Below are 23895 nucleotides of genomic sequence, written 5' to 3' on the forward strand. Positions count from 1 at the left end.
TGGGAGGGGTTGCAAGCACTCTGGTGCCTAAGATGAAAATTCAGAACGAGTGGGCGAAATGGCCTGACGTAACCAGGATGAAATTTCACCGAGAACAAGCGTGAAGTGCTCTGCGCGGGCGGGAAGGAGGGGTTGCGTCCGTACAAAATGGAAACCGGCTGTCTCGGCCGGCATCCTGCAGGAAAAGGTGGGCGGCTCGCGGGGGATCATGAGCGCCAAGTGCGAGCCGGCTGCGTCTACACAGTGACTGTTGCGCTGGGCCGAGGGTGCGCCGGAAGCAGGAGGCGCGAGGTCGTTCTGCCGCGTGGAGGGGGCCGCCGCTGGAGTGTTGGCTTCGGTTTTGGGCGCCGCATTTCGGAAAAGGTGGATAAAGCCGGCAGGGGCTAGAAAACACGAGTGAGGGGAGGCTGGTGCTGCAGTTTCAAGTGCCCCCCCTCGGGGAAGCGGAAGGTTTCAAAGCAGGATCTGTCCCAGCGGCAGCCCCTTTTATTTAAACATTAACACCTGCCCCCCCCCCCAATAAAAGGGGGGGCTCTGTCCCCAGGGTCGGTCCTGGGGCCGGTTTTGTTCAACATCTTCATTAATGATCTGGAGGATGGGGTAGATTGCACCCTCAGCAAGTTTGCGGATGACACTAAGGTGGGGGGAGTGGTAGATACCCTGGAAGGTAGGGATAGGATACAGAGTGACCTAAACAAACTGGAGGATTGGGCCAAAAGAAATTTAATGAGGTTCAACAAAGAAAAGTGCAGAGTCCTGCACTTTGGATGGAAGAATCCCATGCACAGCTATAGACTGGGGACCGACGAGCTAGGCAACAGTTCTGCAGAAAAGGACCTGGGGGTTACAGAGGACAAGAAGCTGGATATGAGTCAGCAGTGTGCCCTGGTTGCCAAGAAGGCTAATAGCATATTGGGCTGCATTAGTAGAAGCATTGCCAGCAGATCGCGGGAAGTGATTATTCCCCTCTATTCGGCATTGGTGAGGCCGCATTTGGAGTATTGTGTCCAGTTTTGGGCCCCTCGCTACAAAAAGGACGTGGAGAAGTTGGAGAGAGTCCAGTGGAGGGCAATGAAAATGATTAGGAGGCTGGAGCACAAGACTGATGAGGAGAGGCTGAGGAAACTGGGTTTGTTTAGTCTGCAGAAGAGAAGAATGAGGGGGGATTTGATAGCAGCCTTTAACTACCTGAAAGGGGGTTCCAGGGAGGATGGGGCTAGGCTGTTCTCAGTGGTGGCAGATGACAGAACAAGGAGCAACGGTCTCAAGTTGCAGTGGGGCAGGTCTAGGTTGGACATTAGGAAAAAGTTTTTCACTAGGCGGGTGGTGAAGCACTGGAATGGGTTACCTAGGGAGGTGGGGGAATCTCCATTTTTAGAGGTTTTTAAGCTGAGGCTTGACAAAGCCCTGGCTGGGATGATATAGCTGAGGTTGGTCCTGCTTTGAGCAGGGGGTTGGACTAGATACCTCCTGAGGTCCCTTCCAACTCTAATATTCTATGGTTCTATGAACTAGGCTCTCCAGTAGCCTACTCGGCTTACAGCCGCCTTCCCACCGGGCCTTCGGCCCAATAATATTGAATTTAAGAAGAGCAGCCTCAAGGAAAAACCGGGGGGAGTCAGTTCCACACTCAGCTGACTGGGAGCAGATCCCTATCCAAATCTCATCCCCTACCCTGGGGGAATCAATGCCAGGTCCCCCCCTATATCCAACCACCAGGCTAACAGCTACAGTGCAGGACTCAGCTGCCTTCCCCCCCTCCCCCCTTGGCTGTTTTGTGGGGTGCTAGGCCATTGCCCAGCTCTTGGCATGTGAGATCCAGCCCTGGCGACCCCCCCCCCCCCAACCCAGCCCTAGTCCCGGATCCCCCCCCCAGGGATGCATGCACAGCCCTCTCCCAGCCCGTACCAATTGCTCAAGCCCCTTCTTCCGTGAAAAGGGGTGCCAGGCCAGCGTATTCCCCCCCCCACCCCCCAGGGACTAGGTGAAAGAAGCTGCGCAGGTACACAGCCAGAGATTTGAAGGCACCTACAAGCCCCAAGGCAGGACAGGCCAGAGGTGGCGGCCTAACAGCCAAGATTGGAGTCGAGCAAAGTTTCTCGGCTGGCCAGCCTCTCGGGTCAGGACCCCCTCCTCCAGAACCCAACGCCTGCTTCCTTTGGCTCCTTGGGGGCTGTGAATGCGAGGGGGAGGGGTTGTCTCCTTTTTCTAGCTTCAGCCCCCCTCTTGCAAACCGTTCCCAGCTGAGAACCTGGGAGCCAAAGGGCTGGCAGGCCAGGATGTTCCTGGCTGGTTTTTTTTTTTTTCTTTTTCCCCCACCCGTTTGATTTTCCTTCTGCTTCCCTGGTCTTTCCTGCTGGCTCGCGGGCTCTCTCTGTTGCTTAAATGCCCAATGCAGCAGAGCACCTGTTCCTAGGTGGAGGTCAGACCTGTTTCCCAGCCTCTGCCAGGGCAGGGCTGTGTTAATGCACCATACCGGGCAATCTAATAATGCCGCAACGCTGCCACGTAGATTTTCCCCGGCCAATCCCGAGCGGCCCATGTTGAGTGTTTTCCAATAATTCCCCCCACCCCACCCCCGCAAGGTACACCTGGTGCAAAGATTATCACAAGGGGGGGTGAAGACAGGGACCTGTCCGTGGATCAACCTGCCACAGCAGTGGCGGCTTCCCGGCCGTTTTCTCTGCTCTGCGGCACGTTGCTTCATGCCCAGGGTGGGTCCAGTCCGGTCTCAGAGGCTGGAACACAGCCTGAAACTAGTTCAGCATGGGCGGGGGGGTGCGTCTACACTGAATGGGAGTCAGCCAACTTGGGTTTGTCAACCACGGGGTTGAGCGTGGGAATCCCAGGTTAGAGCTTGTTGAACCCTGCGCTCCCAGCGGGAGCTCCGGCAGCGACCCTGTGTCCAGCGGCCCCTCCAGTCCAGCCAGCCCCCTCGCAGATTGCCTGGCGCCCTCCCCCCATGTAGCCGCTCCGGCCCTCTGCTCCTGTGCCAGCTGGGAAACGTGGCCTGTTCCTCCCACCTGGACCGTGGCGAGGACAGCGTCGAACGCACCTACTGGGGGCTCGCATAGGTTGAAGGGGGGGGGGCTGACACGCTAGGAGGTGGCATCACAGTGTCTGTGGTTGGAGGGGGGCCCAGTGAGAGAAATTTGGAGGCCCCCTTCCCATTTGGCCTGTTACACACGTGGGGGGCCCTGAGTTCAGGGTCCCTGGTATAATTGCCCCCCATCTCCCACTCTCATCAACCACCCCCCCTGAACTGAATCAGTGTGGGGCGGGGCCGCCTCCCCCCCAGTCCCTGGCACTGGGGTAGGCAGAGGTGCCTGGGGCAGCCCTGGGGGAGAAAGGGCAGGGCAGCAGTTGGGGGGCCTCTGGTACGTCATAGGCCTTGGGGGGGAGAAAACTGCGGGGGGGGGGGAGGCTCTGCGCAAAGCTGGCCCCACCGAGGTAGCTGGGGGGCCTGGATGGGTCCATGGAGGGGACTGTGGTTGGGGGGGCTGGTAGGAGGGGGCCAAGTGGGGGGCCCTGGTTGGGGAGCGGGGATCCCATGGGGGGCCCTGGCTGGGGGAGGCGAGGATCCCGGGGGGCCTGGTTGGGGGGTGGGGATTCCAGGGGGGGTACCCCGACCTCCCCCTCGCCTCCACCCACCCACGTGCGACCCCCCCCGCCAGCCTCACTTCCGCCCGGCCGCCCGCCTCTACCGGCCGGCCCCGTCCATTGGCCAGCCCCACCCTGACGAACAGGCGCGCCCACCTATCGCCGCCCGGTGTGTTGGCGCCTGACTCGCCTCGGCGCGCCGGGGAGGAGGGGGAAGTGAGCCCGGGCGTCCTGACGTCACACGCCGCCTTTCAATCAGCGCTGACGTCACCAGTCGTCGCCGGGCGCGGGCGGCCAATGGGAGCGTCGCAGGGAGGTGGGGCCGGTCAGCCGGAGCCAATGGTGGGGGGCCGGGGGGCGGGGCCGGGCGGGCGGCCAATGGCGGCGCGGCGGGGGCGGGGCTGGCCGCGGGGGTTATAAGAGCGGGCCGGGCGGGTGGGGGGAAGGATCCTGCCCAGGATGTCTGCGAGTTTAGAGAGCCGGTGAGTGCGTGCGCGGCCCGGCTAGGCCGCAACCCTTCCGCCCACCCTTGGCCGGACCATTCCCATCGCGGGGGGGCCGGGCGCGCGACCATCCCCGGAGGGAGCGGGACCGTTCCATGGGCCGAACCATTTCGGAAAGACGGGGGAGAGGAGGATGGGCGAGGCCCATTATCGCAGTGCGGTTGCTAGGCCGGAGCAGGCCGCAAATCCCCCCAACATATGTAGACACGCGTTGGGCGGCACCATTCGCTTTGTGGGGGGGGGGGCGAGTCTATTTCCGTGAAGGGTTAGGGGCAGTGTCATCTGCAGAGGGCGGAACTATCCCGGTTTCGGGGTGGGGGGGCTGGATGAGGGAATCCATTCCCCCATTTTCCTTCCTTAACCCCCGGGGTTGAGAAGGAACCCTCCTCCCTTTTTTTTCGGGGGGGGGGGGGTTATGGACTAATCCATTTAAGCCCCTTCCCCAGGTGTCGCGGGCGGAACCATCCAGTTTTGGGGGGGGGGGAGAGAGAAAGGTGGGCGAGAATATTCCCTGCGGGGGGGCACAGTTTGAGCTACACGGTGGGGGAGCGCTGGACGGAACCATCCCTGACCGTGGGGCGGGTGGGAGGACGACGACGCCATTTTGTGACGCTGAGAGGCCTGGATGCGGCCCGTTCCCGTACAGAACCATTTGGTCTTGCGGGCGAGGGGAGTGGGTGGGGGCATTATGCGGGTGGGCGAGTTCATATTGAGCTTTTTTTGGGGGGAGGGAGGTAAAGGACCTTTTTTTTTCGTGTGGACGGAATCATCCGTCCCGTGGGGGGGGGGGGGCGCAAAGCGGAACTTCCCCCTCGCGCGGATGCGGTTTGGTTTCTCCTGGGCGGATCCATCCGTGAGGAGTGGGGGGGTGATGATAGCAAACGGGCGGGCCCATTCCGCGGCCCCGTTTCCCGGCCGAGTCCATTGGCTCGCCGTGGAGGGGAGTGGGCGAGTCCATTCTCTCCCGCTGGGTTAAGGGGGAGGAGACAGTCGGGCCGACGGGCGAGTCCATTGTCCTGCCGCCCGGCATCCGGGGAAACGCGGCGGTGACGTCACGCCGGCCTCTCCGCCAATGGGCCGGCCGCGGTGGGCGGGACTTCCGGCAGCTGGGGGGGAGGGGAAGGAGAGGCCCCATAGCACGTGGAGAGGCCTGGGCCTGGCAGGGAGGAGCGGCTTCCGGCTGCGGGGGGGTCACGGCGGGGTCATTTCCGGCCCGAGCTTGATAGGGGCTGGGGGGGGAGCGCGGGGGGGGGGTCGCGGTGCCCCGATTGGGGGTCCAGGGCAGGATTGGGGTGCAGCCTGGGTTGTGGGGGGAGGGGAGGCGTTTGGGGGGTTGGAAGTAGGAAGCCCAGCCTGGGGGTGCAGAGGATCCTGGTGGGGGAGGGGTGTCTGGGGAAGGTGAGAAGTGGGACACCCCCAGGCTAGGGGGAGGCAGGGATTGGGTTGGACACACCCACAGACAGACACACGGATTTGGGGGCTGCCTGGGACCCGTGGGACAGGATCTGGGTCTGTCGTTGCATCCCATGCTCCTGTTCTAACCCCTGCCCCTGTGTCGCTTTCCCTCCAGCTCCAGAGACAATGGCCCCGAGGGAATGGACCCCGATGGCATCATTGAGGTGAGCAGGACAGGTGCGGGACGTGTGGGGGAAGGGGCGGCTTGGAGTCACTGTGGGGGGTGTAGTGGGGCTGGTTGGGTCCCGTGGGAAGTGTTGTGCGTGCGGGCAGGCTGTGGGGTGCAGGGAGGGAGTGGCTTGGCTCATGGGGGGTGGTTTAGTGCATTGGTCGGGTGTGGGGGGGGGGGGAGTTGGGTGGGACAAGGTAGGAGAGCAGCAGCGGGTTGTGTGGGAGTCTAGACAGGAGCCATGTAGGGAGAGAAGCGGGGGCTGTACAGGCAATCCCATGGGGGAGGCTCTCTGAGGAGTTAACCCTCCCCCCATTCTCCTCTCCAGAGCAACTGGAATGAAATCGTGGACAGCTTTGATGACATGAACTTGTCTGAGTCCCTGCTGCGGGGGATCTATGCCTACGGCTTTGAAAAGCCCTCCGCCATCCAGCAGCGAGCCATCCTTCCTTGTATCAAGGGTGAGTCAGGCCCTGGGGCCAGCTGGGGGGGCAGAGGTCAGTGGCGGGGGCCGGCCGCGCTGTTCCCCACCCCAGCTTACTGGGCAAAGAGGCGCCTGGTTGGTGGCGCTGCTCTGAAATCCAGCAGGGGGAGAGAGACGAGTCCCTGTTCATCCCAGCGCAGTATCCTGGGCCGTATCTGTCGCTGGTTCATGCCGGGGCCACACGCTGATCAGGGCTTCTCAGCACCAAGTGCCTGAGCTGTGACCCCTTGCCCAGCATTAAGGTGCGGCCACGTCTGGGGTGGGATGCTGACCATTGCCTCTCATCTCCCCCAGGTTATGATGTGATCGCACAAGCCCAGTCTGGTACTGGGAAGACTGCCACCTTCGCCATTTCTATCCTCCAGCAGATCGAATTGGACTTGAAGGCGACCCAGGCCTTGGTGCTGGCCCCAACCAGAGAGTTGGCCCAGCAGGTGAGTGGGTTGCAGGGGGGAGCAGCCCTTTCACCCCTTCCCCTGTTTAAAGCAGTAACCCAATCGAGGGGCAGGGATCGTTACTAAGAGACACCAAGGGTGATGGAATCCAGGAGTCCTGGGTCCTGGCCCCCCTGCTCTAACCACCCACGCCCCCCCTCCCCTCCCAGAGCTGGGGGTAGATCCTAGATGTCCTGTCTCCCACCACGCTTCACTAGGTCCCACTCTTTTCCCTGCTGGTGTAAATACCCACGCTCCTGCTGTTGGTCAGGCCTTCTTCCTCCCTTGCTATCTGGGCAAAGAGGCGCCTGGTTGGTGGCGTTGCTCTTCAATCCAGCAGGGGGAGAGAGACGAGTCCCTGTTCATCCCAGCGCAGTATCCTGGGCTGTGTCTGTCGCTGGTTCATGCTGGGGGCACACGCTGAGCAGGGCTTTTTGGTGCTTGAGCTGCAATCCTTTGCCTGGTGCAGAAATGCAGCCACCTCTGGGGTGGGGTGGCCGCGTATACGGGAATCCCTTGCCCAACGAGATGTGCCCACCTCTGGGACAGGGTAGCTGGTTATGAGGATCTCTCGCCTGGTGCTGAGATGTGGCCGCCTCTGGGGAGCCGCCTGGTGGCTGGCTCGCCCGCGCGCTCACCCTGGCTTCGTTGCTGCAGATCCAGAAGGTGGTGATGGCCCTCGGGGACTACATGGGGGCATCATGCCACGCCTGCATCGGCGGCACCAACGTGCGGGCTGAGGTGCAGAAGCTGCAGATGGAAGCACCCCACATCATCGTGGGGACCCCAGGGCGGGTCTTCGACATGTTGAACAGGCGATACCTGTGTAAGTGTGGTCACGGGCGGAGGGGGGTTGGACCCTGCCTGGATCTGTTCGGTGATGATTTCCCCATGCGTGTCAGCTGAGGCCAGCTCCTCCGCATCCTCCCGGCACCCAGTGCTCGGCGTTCTGCCTGTGGGGCAGCCGGCTGGGCGTGGCAGGGGGCTTCTGGGTGTGATCATAACTCCCTGACTGAGAACAGCATCTGTCTTGAGCTGTGGGGGACGGACTGTTTCTCCCCCCCCCTCGTTTGCGCTAACGGCTTTCCCCTGCCTATCCTGCAGCTCCCAAGTTCATTAAGATGTTCGTGCTGGATGAGGCGGATGAGATGTTGAGCCGGGGGTTCAAGGACCAGATCTATGATATATTCCAGAAACTGAGCGGCAACACCCAGGTAGGGGTGTGTGGGGGGTAGGGGTGTGCATGCTGGAATCGGGGGGGCCTGAAGGACCAAAGACTGGGAGGATCTGGAACTGGGGGGGGTGCGATGCAGGATTGTGGGCCTCTGGAGGAGAAGCCTCCCTGTAACTGGGGCGGGGGGGGGAGAGATGAGAGCAGGATGGGTCTAGAGCAGTGATGATCCAGATGGGTCTAGACTTGGGTGGCCCGGGTTAGAGGGTGAGGTGACCCTCAGGGGCTCCAGCCAGCGGGATGGGGATCTAGAACTGGGGGGGGGGAGAGTCTAGGGTATATGGGGCAGTGGGTGTCCGTAAGTGGCAAGACCAGCAGGAGGATCTATGGAAAGGAGCTGTCTGCAGAGCTAGAACCTAGGGGTGGGCCCAGTCCAGAAGGAGCCATAGAGGAGTCTAGAATGCAGGGAGCAGAGTAACCAACAGTAGTTGAATGATCTAGAACCCGGGACTAGCCATGAGGGGTTAGGGTTAGCAGTAAAGGGGGCCTGGAACCCAAGAGTTAGTCAATCGCCTGGGAATGGTGAGCAGGGATTTGGAGTCCGGGGTGCATGAGCCTGTCAGTGGGTTTCTGGCGCCACCAGTAGAGGGGTCTAGAACTGGGGGCCTGGAGCCGCCTTCAATGGGGGCTGGAACTGCCCATAGAGTGGTCTTAGAACCCAGGGGGATCTCCGAAGCGGGGTGGAAGGGGCTCTCCGGGTGGGGCATGTGAGCACCAGCCCCTCACCGCCCCCTTTGCCCTCCAGGTGGTGCTGCTGTCAGCCACCATGCCCATGGACGTGCTGGAGGTGACCAAGAAATTCATGCGGGACCCGATCCGCATCCTGGTGAAGAAGGAGGAGCTGACCCTGGAGGGCATCCGGCAGTTCTACATCAACGTTGAGCGAGAGGTGGGGCAGGAAGTGGGTTAGGGCTGGGAGCCAGGACACCTGGCTTTTCTTCCCACGCCAGCTGCATGGCCCTGGATTTATGGAGGCACCTCCCCATGGTACCTCCATAGTGTACGCCGTGCCAGAGCGATCGGCCCCCCTGAACCATGGCTGCCCTACATCTATGGGTCCCAGTCCCTGAAACGGGGGGCACAGCTGCATGCTGGGCAGCTCCGTGCACTGTGGTGGGACGGGGTCGCAGTGGGGGAAGCATCTGGAGGCCCCCGGCCTAGTTGGGAGCCTTGAATTAATGGGGGGTGAGTCACTCGGGGGGTGCTGTCGGCTGTTGCCCCTGACCCCCGCCGGTCATGTGCCCCCCAGGAGTGGAAGCTGGACACGCTGTGTGATCTCTACGAGACCCTGACCATCACCCAGGCCGTGATCTTCATCAACACCCGCCGGAAGGTTGACTGGCTGACCGAGAAGATGCACGCCCGGGACTTCACCGTCTCGGCCATGGTACGGCCAGGGGGGTGGGGCAGGACGCCTGGGTTCCCTCTGTCATTTGGGGGGGCAGCTGGGGGGATCGCTGCAGAGCTGGGTGTGAGACCAGGATGCCCAGGTTCCCCCACTGACTCCACGTGGTTTTCCCCTTCTGTGCCTGCTGGTTCAGGGTCCCCCAGTAGGGGGCAGTGGGGGTTGCCCCCTAGAAATTTGGGGGGCAGAGACCCCCAAGTGGGGGGGGCTGTGGATTAGCAGCTGATCACCCTCCTTTCACCCCCAGCATGGAGACATGGACCAAAAAGAGCGAGACGTGATCATGCGCGAGTTCCGCTCGGGGTCCAGCCGCGTCCTCATCACCACGGACCTGCTGGTGAGGAGATGGGGGGGGGGTGGGGGATTGATGGGGGGTGGGGGATCGATGGGGGGTGCCCGGGTGGGGAGCCCAGTGGAGTGGGGGAGGCAGGTCTCGGGGGCGTAGCGGAGGAGTCGGGGCAGAACTTGGGGCAGAGTGAACCTGGGGACTTGGGGGACGGAGGTGGGTGGGGGTCCCTGGGGTGGCTGCTTTGGGGGGGGGGGAGCTGGAGAGGCCCAGCCAAAATGGCAGCTGTCACATGACAGCGGCCATCTTCCCTCGGTGGGCGGGGGAACCTGGTGGCTGGGGCGCCCCCCCCAAGGAGATTCCCTCTCCACCCAGCGCCCCCCATGCTGTGTGTGGAATGTAGCTCCTTGGCACAGCAACTGGGGCGCGCCCCCTACCCCCGGGCCTGAGCCCTGGTGGGGCAGCCCACAGCCCCAGGGCCTGGTGTGGCCCTCCCCCCGTGGCAAGGGGCTGCCCCCCATCTGAGCCCCCCATCTCTCCACAGGCCCGCGGCATCGATGTACAGCAGGTGTCGCTGGTCATCAACTATGACCTCCCCACCAACCGGGAGAACTACATCCACAGGTATCGGCCGCGCCCCCTCACCTCTGGGAACCCAGGCGTCCGGGCCCCTGGCTCCCTGCTCTGATCACTAGATCCTTCTTCCAGCCCCTCCCCCACTCTAATCACTAGCCCCCACTGCCCTCCCAGAGCCAGAGAACCCAGGAGTCCTGGCTCCCAGCCCCCCCCTGCTCTAACCACTAGATCCCTCCATCCAGAGCTGGGCAGAGAACCCAGGCCTCCGGGCTCCCAGCCCCCCTTTGCTCTGCCCCCCCCTGCTCCCCAGCAAGAACCCAGGCGTCCGGCACTCACCCCTTTTTCTCCCCCCACCCCCCAGGATCGGCCGTGGGGGCCGCTTTGGCCGCAAGGGGGTGGCCATCAACATGGTGACGGAGGAGGACAAGCGCACCCTGCGTGACATCGAGACCTTCTACAACACCTCCATCGAGGAGATGCCCCTCAATGTGGCCGACCTCATCTGAGCGCCCCCCCCAGGCCGCCCCGGGGACTGCGCCACACCGGCTCCGGGCACCAGCTGCCGACTCCGGCGCCGCAGACTTTTTTTTAATTATTTCCTTTGGTCTCTTGGTTTTTTTTTTTTTTTGGTTTTTTTTTTTTGGTTTTTTTTTTTTTTTTTTTTGGCTTTTGAATAAATGTCACTTTTTGGAGGTGAAAAAACAAAACCGAGAATCCAACGTCCGTGTTTCTTGCCGTCTCCTTCTTCGCTGGCCCCTGTCCTGCTCCCCCCTGCAGGCCCAAATGGGGGGACCCCCTGTCTGCCCCCCACTTTCCCTGAAGCGGGGCTCGGGCGACAGGGCTGGGGTGTGGAAGCCTGGGGTTGTCTCCCGGCCCAAGCTCCCGGCTCCTCGCTCGAACCCCTTGAAAAGCTGACCTACCTGGGGGTTGGTAGCTCTCGGGGGTGGCCCCTGTCAGGGGACCAGCCCCCCAAAAATTAAGCTAGAAAATTGGCCTCTGCCCCCCCCCCTTCCCCATCCCTCAAACTGTGTGCAGCGTTTTTACGTTTTGTATAGTATTTATTGAAAGGAACCGAACGTACCAAATAAAAATCTTCTTGCAAAATGGCAGCTGCTTTGGGTTGTGTTTGTGAGGGGGGGGGAGCCCCCCCCCCGGGGCTCAAGGCAGCTTGGCCGGCCCCCCCCTCCCAGTTGGCTGGAGGAGGGGGTCTCTCCCTTCCTAGAGGCCCCTCCTGGCAGAGGTGAGGGTGGCTTCCCTTGGTGTCAGCGGTGGGATCCTAACTTTCGTGTGGCCCATCCTCCTGTGACTTTTTTTTTTTGGGGGGGGGAAATCGCTTGCCTTGGCAGCCCCCTTAAGAGCTAATGGGCTAGTGCAGCACGACCCACTTCTCCCTCCCCAGCCTCACAAGGGGACACAGGGCAGGCGCCTTTCTAAAGAGCAAACAGAGGCTGAGGCGGGTGCCAGCGGTGGGACCATGGCTATTTGCCGTGCAGCTGTGCACAGCCGGGGGGGGGGGGGTGAGGAGGCTAAGCCTCCCCCCTGCATAGCTGGCACATGTGGGGGTTTGCACCCCAACGCTACCAAAGGAAGGAGGGGGGGGCCCTCTGCTACCAGCCTTTTCTGCTTAAGCTCTGCTACTGGGCTCCTGCAGCAGGGAGTCCCACTGGTGAACGAGTGGCTGGATAGGGCAGGTGCTAGTGCTGGATGGGTGAGTTAGATAAGTTTCCGCTGCTGGGTCATTCCCCCAACACTGCTGCTCTGCGGTGAAGCCCGGAACCTAGGCCACCAGGCAGTGCCACAGCAGGGCAGCTGCCTGCCAGGAGAGGCGGTGGCAGGGAGTTCCACAGGCTGCCTGGGAGGCTGCCCCCAGCTCGTGGTAGGGAGTAAACTTCCCTCTGCAGCACCCCCTGGTGGCAGACAGAGGAAGAGCCAGCCCAGGCCCTGAATATGGGGGGGGGGGTTGTGAGCAGCTATGGGGTGGGTTCAACACTGGCTCCCAGCTGCCCTGCCAACTACCCAACCCCCCCTGCCCTCATACAGCCGGGGAGAGAACCCAGGAGTCCTGGCTCCCCCCCAAAGGCTCTGGCCCACGTGTAACCCATCATATGAAGGTCACAGGCTCCTTGTGGGGCTGACTCAGCTCCCCCCATGCCCCTGGAGGGGGAAGTGAAAGCACCGAATCATCTGCGGCTTGACCAGCTGGCTCCTGTCACGCTCCTGAGTCCATCCAGTATGAGGGCTGGGCAGGGACCCCTCTGGCCCCACAACCTGTGGCTGTGTTGCTTCAGTCCCACCGTAACCCCTTTGCCTCGCTCTTAAACAAGTGTTCAACAGCCCCATGTGCCCCACCTCAGAAGCAGCTGCATTCAGCGCTGGGAGGGGGGCTTCCTGTGTAAGGAGCCGCCCTGCCCCAGAGAGAGCCATATCTCAGCTCCCAGGGTTGTCTGCCTGTGTGGGGGCTGTTGGGGGCGGGGGGCGGGTGAGCAGCCTCGGAAGGGGAACTGGTCACGTTTCCTTCTGTTTATCAGCGAAGCGCAGGGAAGGCTGGGGACCAGAGCCAGCAACACGGCGTGAGGGACAGACGGACCCACGGCTGCACTCGGGGGACGGACAGACACTCCTGCGGCCTCCCAGCATGAGCCCCCTGGGGTCCCTCTGCCTTCTGCTCCTCGCAGCAGGTGGGTGAAAACAGGCGCAGCTAAGCCCCCGAGAACCCAGGCGTCCGGGCTCCCAGCCCCCCCCCCCCCTCGCTCTAACCGCTAGCCCCCACTGCCCTCCCAGAATCAGGAAGAGAACCCAGGCACTCTGGCCACCCGCCACCCCCCCATTTAACCTTTTTTGAGTCTGTTAAAACAGCTGATTTGGGGCTATTCGAACCCACGGGGCCCCCCCACAACGCTTTGGGGGGGGAAGCGGTTTTTCCTGCAGATTTGGGGGGGGGGCCTAAAAAAAATGGAATGTGCCCAGGTTGGTTGAAGCCTGATCACGGGGGATGGGGCGAGTGTGCAAATTTGCACCCCCCCTCCAAATTAAAAATGGGTCTTTTCCCCAGCGCTGCCCTGGGGAAAAGTGGGGCTTTTTCCTCTTTGGGGGTAGAAAATCCTTAATTCACCCCAAAATTGCTGCCCCCCCCCCCGAATCTCTGCTCAAAACGAGGCTCCCGAGCGGCGGCACAGTTGGCGCTGGCTTGAGATTTTGGGGAGCAGAGAAAATCTTCGCCTCTCACGTTTGCCTCCCTCCCCCCGGTTTCGATTTCAGGGCAGGGTGGGGCCATAAATTCCTCCGGCCAGGGCCCGAACCGTCGCAGATATGTTTTCCTCAGCTAGCCAAAGGTCACGGTTGTGCAACGCTGGGCGGAAACCCGCGGCAAAGAGCTCGTCCAGCAGCCGATCGGGGCAAAAAGTTTTTTGGGTGGCAGAAAATTGGGTTTTGTTTATCCCCCCTCCCCGCTTCAACGGCTGCCTCCCACCTTGAGTCGCTAATAGGCCGGGGGCCCCCCGTGGCTGCGCCGCCGCAGACGAGGTTATTTCAGCATTTCCAGCCCAGCCCAATGCATGGATGTGTTCCCAAAAGGCCCGCCAGCGATGTTAATGCTGAAACCTAATGATGGCGCCATTGGAAACACACCACCAACCCTGCGTTGGGCAGCTGGAAGGATATGGCGGGGAGGATTTGGGAGTGGGGCGCCCAGGTGGAGAGCTGGGTGTGGGGCTTTGACTCCCTTCTTTCTGCCCTACGTCCCGTAGGCCTGGATTCTCAAAATTGGGGTGTTAACTCTGAATTATAATGATGACGTGTTTAATGTTGCAGCAGTGAGAGGGACCCTTCGGGGAGGGGGGGGGGGAGGTTTGGGCACAAGGGGTAGGGAGCGGGCCCCATGTATGTGTGAGCTCTCTGGACTATGAAGCACCGAATCTGGGGTCTTGGGGGTGTTAATCCTGGACCTTATTGGTGGCAGAATGGCTGCTATGTTCCCTAAGGATGGTGGGTTAAAAAATGGTTTCCAATGTTGGCCTAGGAGTTTGGGGGGGGAGGTGGCCAGATGGCAGCAGCCGTTGGCTGAGAGAAATTAGCTGCTTATATTTGCCATTTCTGGTGTCTGAATTAGCCAAGCAGGCGTTCACTCTGAACCCTAATGATTGCGATTGGGGCGCGGCTCGCCAGGGGCAGCAGCTCTGTGGCATCTGGCTGGTCTAACTGTCGCCCTCACCGCCTCCAGTCTGTGTCAGCTCCTCGCCCGGCGACGGGGCCCCAGAACCCACGGGGGGCTCGGAGCCAGGATTCCGGGGTCCCACTCCTGGGATGCAGGCGCCGTGCGACGGGTGCCCCCGCCACAGGAAATCGGCCACCCTCGAGCCAGCCTTCACCAGGACGACGACCGCCAGCACCACCACCACCCACCGCACAACGCCCCCCACCAATCACACCACGGGGCACCCCACGACCCCCCGTCCCACCAATCACACCACGGGGCACCCCACGACCCCCGTCCCACCAATCACACCACAGGGCGCCCCGCCAATCACACTACGAGGGACCCCACAACCCCCCACCCCACCAAGCACACCACCGGTCACACCACACATCCCCACCCCACCAATCACACCACCCCGCCCCGCCCCACTCCGCCCCACCCCACCAAGCACACCACGGGTCACACCACACATCCCCACCCCACCAATCACACCACCCCGCCCCGTCCCACTCCACCCCACCCCACCAAGCACACTACCCCACCCCACACCACGCCGCCCCACACCACGGTGGCCCCACTTGTGGCAGTGGGGGACTACCGGGTGTTGAACGGGTCGGACGTCTGCCTCCGGGTCCAGGCGGGCCTGCAGATCCGGGTGGAGTACACGAACAGCTCCAAGGCACAGGTAAGCAGACTGGGAGTGGGGGCTAGTGGTTAGAGTTGCGGGGGGGAGGCCAGGAAGCCTGGGTTCTCTCCCCAGGACTCTTGGAGGCCTGGGGGAGGGAGGGGCAAATGCGACACCCCTTCTTTCTCTCTCTTCCAGCTCTGGGGGGCCTTCGCCGTCCAGCCGAACCATACCGTGGCGTCAGGAAACTGCTCTAGCGACGCCGCGATCCTGGAGCTTCGCTTCCCACAGGGCTTCCTGCTTTTCACCTTCCTCAAGGTACCGGCCATTCAGAGATGGGGGGGGCCAGGCTGCCGGGGGGAGGGGCCAACAGCCCTGATAGGCAAAGCGGGCCCCCCCACGCCCTGGGGGGCGCTGGGCTGCAGGGATTGGGGAGAGGGGGGAGTGGGGTGGTATAAACAGCTGCTGTGCCCCACCCCAGAGGTGGCTGCATGGTGGTGCTGGGTGGCCGTCGGGGCTCAAAGCTGAGCATGTCCCTTGTGTCTCCCCAGAACATGACGCGAAAGACGTTCTACCTGGGCGGGGTCCGGGCCAACCTGAGCCTCCGCTTCCCCGGGGCCATGGGTGAGAAATGGGGGGGCGCAGGGAGGCAGGATGTGTTCAGGGAGTCATGGGCGAGGTGGGGGGAAGGTTTGGGGGGTTGGAGTGAGTTTAGGGGGTTCAGGGAAGGTGTGGTGGGCTGGGATGAGTTTTGGGGGAGTCGGGGTGAGTTTGGGGGGTCGTTGGCTTTGGGTGGAAGGGGGAGCGTGTTCAGGCCTGGTGCGCCCTCGGAGGTGGGTGATTGGGGGGGCCCTGGTGTGGGGGGGCTGGCCCTGATTTATGCCCCCCCCCCCCACCGCCCCAGAGCACAGCTTCACCGTGCAGAGCCACAACCTGCGGGAGTTCGAAGCCAGCCTCGGGCGCAGCTACCAGTGCGAGAACCAGAGCCTGGCCCTGGGCCCGGCCTTTCGCCTCGACGCCCTGCATGAGCGGGTCCAGGCCTTCGCCCTGCGGGGGGGCGCCTTCGGGGCAGGTACCGGCCCCCCCGCCCTGCTCGGATCCCCCCGCAAATCCCCTGGGCTCCCTGCTTCCGGCCCCCCCACCTCCTCACTGAATCCCCTGGGCTCCCCCTTTCCGGCCCCCTCCTACCCGAATCCCCTGGGCTCCCCCTTCCGGCCCCCCACCCCCACACCAAATCCCCTGGGCTCCCCCTTCTAGCCCCCCATTCCTTCACCGAATCCCCTGGGCTCCCCCACCCCCTCTGAATCCCCTGGGCTCCCCCTTTCCAGCCCCTCCTACCCCGAATCCCCTGGGCTCCCTCCTTTTGGCCCCCCATTCCTTCACCGAATCCCCTGGGCTCCCCCACCCCCTCACTGAATCCCCTGGGCTCCCCCCCTACCAGCCCCTTCTCCTCCTCACCCTCTTACCTGCCCCCGCCCCCTCCGGCTCAGCCCTGCCCCCTCTCTTGCAGCCGACCTGTGCCCACAGCAGCGCAGCTCCTTGGTGCCCCTCATCATCGGCGTGGTTCTACTCGTCCTCATCATCATCATCATCATCGCCTACCTGCTGGGCCGGCAACGGACCCGGGGCGGCTACCAGACCCTCTGAGGGCTTGGGACCCAGCGGAGGGGGGGAATCGGGGGTACGAAGGCCAAGATCCAGGTGTTTGATTTGATGGGTGAATAAAACGGAGGGTTGGTCAGTAAATATGGGGGCGGCCCAGTTACTGCTCATGTATCGGGTCCTGGCGGCGTCCCAAAGAGGGGACATGGCCCCTCAACCACTCCCCAGCAATCCCTGTGGCCCCCACACAAGGCTGTGCCAAAACCAGTGGCTGTTACAGCAACTGGGGCCACCGAGATGCGGCCACCTCTGGGGCAGGGTGGCTGGTTATACAGGGGCCTCTCGCCCGGCGCCGAGATGCAGCCACTTCTGGGGTGGGGCGGCGGCTGTTTAAAAGCCAGGCGTTATGTTTCATAAGGGTGGGTCAAGGAATGGGGTCAGCGGGGAGGTGCTGGCCCCTGTGGGCCCCATGGCAGTGCTAGGACAGCTCCTCCCTGAACTGCCCCAACCCTACGGGGTTTTGGGGTGGAGGGGAGAGGGGTGAACCTCGGCAGCCTGGCTGAGGCCTGGCCCAGTGAGGCGCCCAGTCTCCCGGGCAGGCCCAGCCAGCTCTGGCGTGGCCGCCGCGTGCCGCTGACTCAGCCATGTCCCAGAACAGCTCTGCCCAGAGCGTAAGGGGAAGTTGGGGGGTGTCATGAGGGCCTGGAGCGCCTGAGGCGTGGGGGGGGACAGCACCCTCAAGCCATGCCCTTGACAGACCACACCTCTTTCCACAGGGCCTTCATGAAGCCACGCCCCTTGTCACACAAACCACACCCTCTTCTAAAGGCTAAAGCAGGCCCCCCCGTATTATTTCTCTGTTTAGCGCCATCCCCCCATGGACCCCATCCCTTGCCGGCATCCTTTAAACCACTTCCCCTATGTACTCAAGCCACGCCCCCTTGGAAGATTCCTGTGGCAAGCCCCACCCCTCCCTCCATGAGTCCTTTGCTAAACCACAGCCTGTTCCAGGATCCTTTAATGAGACACGCCCCTTGGCACTTGAAGCCCCACCCCCTGCTTGATTCCTGATAAGACACGCCCCTCTTATGCCACACCCGTCAGGATTCCTGTTAAGCCACGCCCCTTTCCAGAGCCCCCCTGACCAAACAAGAGCTGCTTTTTCAATCTCACCTGCCCAGCTGGAGAATCAAGGGCAGACCCCTAGCCCAGTACTGAAGTGCAGCCACCTCTGAGGCAGGGCAGCCATTCGTACGGGGACCCCTTGCCGGGGCAGAGATCAGATCAGCGCCTTCCCGGCCAGGTGGTCAGCTATGGGGCGGGAAGGGGCGGTGGCGAGAGAGATCGGGTGTTCACAAACACAGCAAGACTCCTGTGGGCTGAAGATTTTGTTTATTGCAGCTACAAAGAACCCAGGTGTCCGGTATCCCCCCAAGACACACACCCCCTTCTCCCCTCCCCCCCACAGCTCCCCCTTCCCCAGCCTGATTTCAAATTCCCAGCTCCTCACTACCACCCCAGTTCTGACACCCAGCCCCACCTCCTGGCACCAGTCCCTAGCCACCCATCCTCCTGGCACCCAGACCCACCCCCTGGCACCCAGTACTGACTTTCCTCCAGCTCCGAACCCCCCCCCCAGGGGAGTGGGGTCTAGCAGATAGAGCAAGGAGGGCAGGGAGCCAGGACTCCTGGGTTCTACCCCTCAGTCCCGCAGGGTCAGAGCCAGTGTGTCACGGATCTCCGCCGCTGGGCCCTCCTCTCCCTCCTCATCCTCGAAAGGCTCTTCCTCCTCCTCTTCTTCCACCATCCAGCGGGGCTGGAAGGGGTCGCCATGCATCTCACACACGTTGTGCAGGGTGGAGCAGGCGGCAATCAGGGTGGGCAGGAAGGAGACGTCCGTGTCGTTGCGCTTCTGCAGGCAGCGCCAGCGGCCCCGTAGGCGGCCGAACGCCACCCCCACCACGGTCCGGGCGGCGGCGGCGTACTCATTGAACCGTCTCTGAGCCGGTGTCAGCTCCCCGGCACGGTAAGGCCTCATCAGCCAGGGCAGGAGAGGGTAGGACGGGCCGCCCAGCAGGTAGACGGGCACCTGGACGCCCCCCATGTCCGGGGCCGCCCCGGGGAAGAGCTCCCCCCGCTGGGCTCGCTGGTACAGCTCAGAGGCCCGCAGCACCTGGGCGTCTGTGTGCCTTCCCGGGCAGCCCACACTGACATCCCAGAAGCAGCCGCGGGCGTCGACGGCAGCCTGCAGCACCACCGAGTGCCAGCCACGGCGGTTGAAGTAGCCGGCGGCGTTCTCATTGGGGGCCCGGATGGGGAGGTGGAGGGCGCCCAGGACGCCGGCCATCTGCGGGGCGGGGAAGCCAGCCGGCCGGGGGGGCCCGGCAGCCGCCACGTAGGCCGGGGTGAGGATGGCCACCACAGCCTCACAGACGTCGCGCAGGATCTTGCAGACGGTGGAGCGGGAGACGCCGAACTGCTGCTCCACGGCCCGGTACTCGGTGCAGGCCCCCAGGCGCCAGAGGGTCATGGCCAGGCGCACCTCGGCCGGGATGGCTCGCCGCATGTTGGTGTCGCGGCGCTGGATGGCAGCCCGCAGCCGGCTGCACAAGTAGTCGAAGGTGGCCGGGCCCAGGCGGAAGTTCTCGGCCCACTCGCCGGGCCCGAAGGCCTTGGCCCGCACCGTGTCCCAGAAGGCCGAGCTGCGGGCCTTGCTCCACAGCCGCCGCTCCCGGGCTGGCGGAGGTGGGCAGGGGGCCACCGAGGCCATTGCCAGGCGGGGAAGGGGCCCAGATGCCGGGGTCCCCGCCCGCCACAGCAGGGCAAAGTGGCGGCGCCAGCGGGCCCGGGCCCGGCGCCGGCGGGCAGCCCGGACCCGGCGGGCGGTCTCCCTCCGCCGCCGGCCCCGCTGGAGACGCAAGGCCTGGAGCAGGCACAGGGCCACGGCCCCCCGGCTCAGGGCAGCCAAGGGGCAAGATGGCGGCCCAGGGGCGGCCATCTTGGCTTGGCCACACTGTGGTCAAGGCAGGCGGGGGGGGGGGCAGGCTGGGAAGGCGCATGCGCGGAGCGGGGGCGGTACAGCAGGGTGCATGCGTGGAGCGGGGAGGCACGGGGGGGCGCGTGCGCGCGCGCGCGGTGGATGGCGGGCGCCGTTGTGGCGCCTGCGCACCGGAGCCGCCGACCCAGGGGAGGCGGAAGTGGACCCCGCACACAGGCCGAGGCGCCCTTTTCCAAGATGGCGGCGGTGCTGGAAGGGCTCCTGGTCCCGCACCTGCTGCCCCCGCGCTGCTACGACGAGCTGCTGCTGCGCCTCAACCTGCTGCACGGTGAGCGCGCGCCTCTCCCCGCCCAGCCCCGCCCCGCCGGCTCCGGTCGCGCTGGCGACGCAGGGCGGCCGCCGGCTCCGGTGCTCGCGGGGGGGCCGCCATGATGGTGCCGGGCGGAAGGAACGTCCGAGGGGGGCAGGGCCGCCATGATGGTGCTGGGCGGAAGGAACGTCCGAGGGGGCAGGGCCGCCATGATGGTGCTGGGCGGAAGGAACGTCCGAGGGGGCAGGGCCGCCATGATGGTGCTGGGCGGAAGTGCCCCAGAAAGAAAGGGAGGGAGGGGTGTGTCCCCCACATTTTCAGCCCCTCCCCTGGGGCGACTGCCACATCCCAGTCTCAGGCCCCTGCCCTGGGGCCTCGGTCCCTTGATGGGGTGGCAGAATGGGGGCAGGGTAGTAGTTACCATGGGGGGGCGAAAGGGGGATACGGGGGGATGTCCATGGGGGTGGGTCAGTGGCTGGGAAGGAGCTGGGGGAGCCCAGGGAGCAGGGATACCTGGAGAGACATTAGGGTGGGGGATGGGCCCCATAGGGATCCCCCGTGGGTGATAGGTCAGAGCGGGGGGATCCATGGTTCACAGTAGGTCAGGGTGGGGGTTGGTGGGATACCCAGAGGCACCAGGAGTTGGGGGGAGGGGTAGAAAAGCACAGGGCTGGGGGGTGGGAGTGGAGGCGCGCAGCGAAGGCTAGGACAAGGGGGAGCCGTGGGCTGCCTGGCCCATGGTGGTGGCGGTTCAGGGGAGGGAGGGAAGGAACGCGGGAAGGGTCCGAGCCCAGCATGGAGCCCCGGTCACAGGGAGTGGGGAGGTGCCGGGGGTACCCAGTGGGCCAGCAATGCTTGGGGGAGGGGCCTAGGGGGCAGGGTGCGAAGGAGACCCAGAGGTATTGGGGGGCTGTACTTGGTGGAGGGCTGGAGAAAGGGCTGACGAGGGGCTCGGCTTCCTAGCTAGGTCTGGGTGTGGGGCAGGGAGAGCTGGTGGGGGGACAGGGTATGTTGCCACCTCCCTTCTCCCTTCTTCCTACCCGCAGTTCCCTGCCTGAAGATTCTGCTCAGCAAAGGCCTGGGAATTGCCATCATCGTGGGGTCGCTGATAGGTATGACCCCGGCTGGGGGGACACGGGCCTCTCCCCACGTGGGGCGCTGGCTCGGGGCAGGAGGGGCTTGGGGAATGGGACACAGGCCTTTTCCTTCTGTGGCCCCAGGGCAGGGGGCTGGCTGGGGGGGGAGTCGGGGGGCTGCCCGGCCTGATGCATCGTCTCCCCGCAGTGAAGCTGCCCCAGGTGTTGAAGATCCTGGGGGCGAAGAGCGCCGAGGGGCTGAGCTTTGGCTCCCTCCTGCTGGAGCTGCTGGCCATCACCGGCACCGTGGCCTACAGCGTGGCCAACCGCTTCCCTTTCAGGTAAGCCGCCCCCCTCTCTCCCCACCCCATGCGCGCCCACTGCTGCCCCGGCACCTGGCAGGTGAAGTCTGGAGGGTTAGAGCAGGGGGGATGGGAGCCAGGACTCCTGGGTTCTCTCCCCAGTGACTAACTATATGATCTTGGACAAGCTCTGTGCCTCAGTTTCCCCTAGAGATCTGAATAACAAGGGGGGGTGGGAGGCCCTTCCCTCAATCCACCCTGACCTGACACTGCCAGGAAACCTTTCCCCTCTGGGGGCGCCGGCTCCCCTCTGGCCCCAGGCCGGGCACCGGCTGGCTGGGGGGGCAGGGCTGTTCCCCGCTGGGGGATGGCTGACGCTGGGGGGTGACCCCGTGTCCTCTCCCCCCAGCGCCTGGGGCGAGGCTCTCTTCCTGATGCTGCAAACTCTCGCCATTGGCTTCCTGGCCCAGCACTTCGGGGGACACACGGCCCGTGGTGAGTGGGGCACGGCCCCCCATGGCCGGTGGGGGGGGTGCTTTCAGGGGGCGGGGCTAGCTGTGCCTTGGGGGGGATTTAACCCTTCCCGTCTCCCCCCCAGGTCTCTCTTTCCTGGCGCTGTACCTGGCTGTGCTGTGGCTGCTGCTCTCGCCGCTCGCTCCCCGGGCGCTGCTGACTTTGCTCCAAGCCTCCCACATGCCCGCCATCGTCATCAGCCGGGTAAGGGCCCCCGCTGGCCGTTCCAGGAGCCCCCCAGCCAAGGGGGCACGGGGCCTTTCAGGTGGGGGGCACCGGCTCCCAGTTGCCCCATGGCGGGGCACTGGCTGTCTCGGGGGGACACTGGTGGCAGTTGGGGAGCAAATCTGTCCCAGTCGCTGATCTGGGGGAGCTCTTGTCTCCCCCTCCCTCTCCAGCTGCTGCAGGCGGCAACCAACTACCGCAACGGGCACACGGGACAGCTGTCGGCCATCACCGTCCTGCTGCTCCTGGCCGGCTCACTGGCCCGGATCTTCACCTCCGTGCAGGTACTCCCCTCCGGCTCCTCCCTGGGGGGCCCTTCCCTCCCCCAAGCCCGCTGTGCCTTGCGCGGGCAATCCCTTCTCTCCCTCACAAACGGAGGGGGATTGGCTGCCCCCCCAGGGGTATGTGGGGGGGGATGTGGTGAGGAGAGGGGACCCCCGCCCGTCCGCCCTCACCCCTGTCCGTCTGTCCCCCCTAGGAGACGGGCGACCCCCTGATGGCTCTGACCTTCGTGGTCTCCTCCGCCTGCAACGGCCTCATCGCCGGCCAGCTGCTGTATTACTGGGGCGCGCCCGCCCCCGCCACCGCCGGGAAGAAGCGGGAATAGGGGGGTCCCCTTTGATCTGGGGGGGACCTGTGGGGAGCAGAACGGGCAGCCGGCCCCACAGGCGGAGCAACTCCACGGGGCCCCCTAGAGGGGAACCCCTCAGCCCGCCCTCCCCCCCAAGGATCTTCGCTCTTTTCCCCTTCTGGGCTCCCCTGGTGCAGGGGGGGTTGGTCACCAGGTGTGTCCTCCCCCCTGTTAATTAAATGCTGATTTTCCATGTGCTGGTAGCCTTGGCGTCTGCGCTGGCCCTGGGGGGGGTTGTCAGAGGGAGAACCCCCCCCCTCCCAACCGCCTCCGGGCCGCTAATGAACTCAGCGCTAATCGCTCTAATTAGTCACTCCGGTTCTGCCTCCTCCTCCCCCCCCCCCGGGCACTGGGAGTGGCTGGCACAGGCCCTGCCAGGGTGGCGGGGTGGGGGGGAGGGGGCAGGACTCCTGGGTTCCCATCCCAGCTCCCCACTCCGCCAGGGGCCAGGCGGGAGGCTGGGACAGAGGGGCCTGTGGGGCTGTGCCCCTCACTCCCCACCCGCAGCCCACTCAGAGAGGCGCTGAGGCGTTAACCCCGCATCTGCCAGGGAAGGGGGGGGCGAGGGGGCCGTTGCCTGGGTAACTGACATTGGTGCCCTCCCTGTCACCACACCCCGTTCCCACGGTAACCAGGGAAGGGCCCAGAACCTGCCTGTTGTGACAGGAAGGGAATGTGCTGGGGGGGGCTCAGGGTTCGGAGAGCAGGGGCTGCGGGTCAGGAGTGAGGGGCACCGGTGGGGCAGCACCCAGGCCGTGTCACCCCCAAGTGAGGGGCTGGGAGGGGCCATTGGCAGATCCGGGAGGGGGGGGGGGGGGCCCGGCTCACTCACATCATGGGAGCTGGTTTGAAGGGGCCCTGGGCGCTGTCCGGGTCACAGCCTCGCCTCTCCCAGTGCCCTGGAGCCAGGGCAGGAACCCAGGAGTCCTGGCTCCCAGCCCTGTCCCCACCTGCCAGGCGGGGGGAGGAATTCTGACTTTCCACAGTAAAAGCTGCCCCCACATTCCCCTGAACCCCCCCTGCGTCAGTTTCCCCCCCCCCTCCCCAAAATAACAGGCAGGGGCTGGGCCAGAGGCCAGAGCCGGGTTTATTCTCAGTACAAAACAGGTCCCAGTGACATTCGAATACAGCCCCCAACCTCCCCCTCCCGCCCCATGGATCCGTGCAGGGTGGGGGGCAGGAGAGGCTGGCCCACAGAGTGTTAACGGGGGGAGAGACGGGAGCACAGAACAGCCAGGAATAGCTGGGAGCCCCCCCCTCCAGCCCGCCACAGTC

At 64.2% G+C, this 23895-nt stretch overlaps 3 protein-coding genes and 3 non-coding genes across 6 annotated transcripts; all 6 read left to right on the forward strand.

Annotated features, from left to right (window-relative positions):
• The first annotated feature begins 4048 nt into the window (after positions 1-4048).
• On the forward strand, positions 4049-11249 carry EIF4A1 (eukaryotic translation initiation factor 4A1). Its single transcript, XM_067556197.1, has 11 exons — positions 4049-4082; positions 5674-5722; positions 6056-6188; positions 6506-6645; positions 7303-7471; positions 7750-7859; positions 8622-8765; positions 9126-9263; positions 9529-9618; positions 10112-10191; positions 10505-11249. The coding sequence occupies exons 1-11, from the start codon at positions 4060-4062 to the stop codon at positions 10647-10649; spliced, it is 1221 nt and encodes a 406-aa protein (XP_067412298.1). The 5' UTR covers positions 4049-4059; the 3' UTR covers positions 10650-11249.
• On the forward strand, positions 6258-6396 carry LOC137162483 (small nucleolar RNA SNORA48). Its single transcript, XR_010922373.1, has one exon. It is a non-coding gene; the product is annotated as a small nucleolar RNA SNORA48 (small nucleolar RNA).
• Positions 6926-7066, forward strand: LOC137162503 (small nucleolar RNA SNORA48). The gene has a single exon (XR_010922384.1). It is a non-coding gene; the product is annotated as a small nucleolar RNA SNORA48 (small nucleolar RNA).
• LOC137162489 (small nucleolar RNA SNORD10) lies at positions 7518-7665 on the forward strand. The gene has a single exon (XR_010922378.1). It is a non-coding gene; the product is annotated as a small nucleolar RNA SNORD10 (small nucleolar RNA).
• A 1410-nt stretch (positions 11250-12659) lies between the features above and the next one.
• On the forward strand, positions 12660-16709 carry CD68 (CD68 molecule). The gene is given in 7 exon segments (XM_067556440.1): positions 12660-12821; positions 14363-14727; positions 14730-15023; positions 15162-15281; positions 15515-15587; positions 15868-16035; positions 16474-16709. Coding segments are annotated over 7 exon segments (1200 nt in total). The 5' UTR covers positions 12660-12778; the 3' UTR covers positions 16611-16709.
• A 3091-nt stretch (positions 16710-19800) lies between these two features.
• MPDU1 (mannose-P-dolichol utilization defect 1) lies at positions 19801-22815 on the forward strand. Its single transcript, XM_067556294.1, has 7 exons — positions 19801-19891; positions 20920-20985; positions 21158-21290; positions 21661-21746; positions 21850-21968; positions 22163-22273; positions 22468-22815. Exons 1-7 carry the CDS (start codon positions 19801-19803, stop codon positions 22594-22596), a joined length of 735 nt encoding a protein of 244 aa, XP_067412395.1. The 3' UTR covers positions 22597-22815.
• Positions 22816-23895: the final 1080 nt, after the last annotated feature.

The sequence above is a fragment of the Emydura macquarii genome, unplaced genomic scaffold (genome assembly GCF_026122565.2).
Source record: "Emydura macquarii macquarii isolate MOO-44397 ecotype Brisbane River unplaced genomic scaffold, CSIRO-AGI_Emac_v2 contig_306, whole genome shotgun sequence".
NCBI classification, from domain to species: domain Eukaryota; kingdom Metazoa; phylum Chordata; order Testudines; family Chelidae; genus Emydura; species Emydura macquarii.

Bases quoted from the DNA above. Each gene is read 5' to 3' on its own strand.
- EIF4A1 (XM_067556197.1), top strand. From the start codon at position 4,060: ATGTCTGCGAGTTTAGAGAGCCG. The intron at 5,723-6,055 runs GTGAGCAGGACA...TCTCCTCTCCAG, and splicing joins ACCCCGATGGCATCATTGAG to AGCAACTGGAATGAAATCGT. The intron at 7,860-8,621 runs GTAGGGGTGTGT...TTTGCCCTCCAG, and splicing joins AACTGAGCGGCAACACCCAG to GTGGTGCTGCTGTCAGCCAC.
- MPDU1 (XM_067556294.1), top strand. From the start codon at position 19,801: ATGGCGGCGGTGCTGGAAGGGCTCCTGGTCCCGCACCTGCTGCCCCCG. The intron at 19,892-20,919 runs GTGAGCGCGCGC...TCCTACCCGCAG, and splicing joins GCGCCTCAACCTGCTGCACG to TTCCCTGCCTGAAGATTCTG. The intron at 21,291-21,660 runs GTAAGCCGCCCC...CTCTCCCCCCAG, and splicing joins GCCAACCGCTTCCCTTTCAG to CGCCTGGGGCGAGGCTCTCT.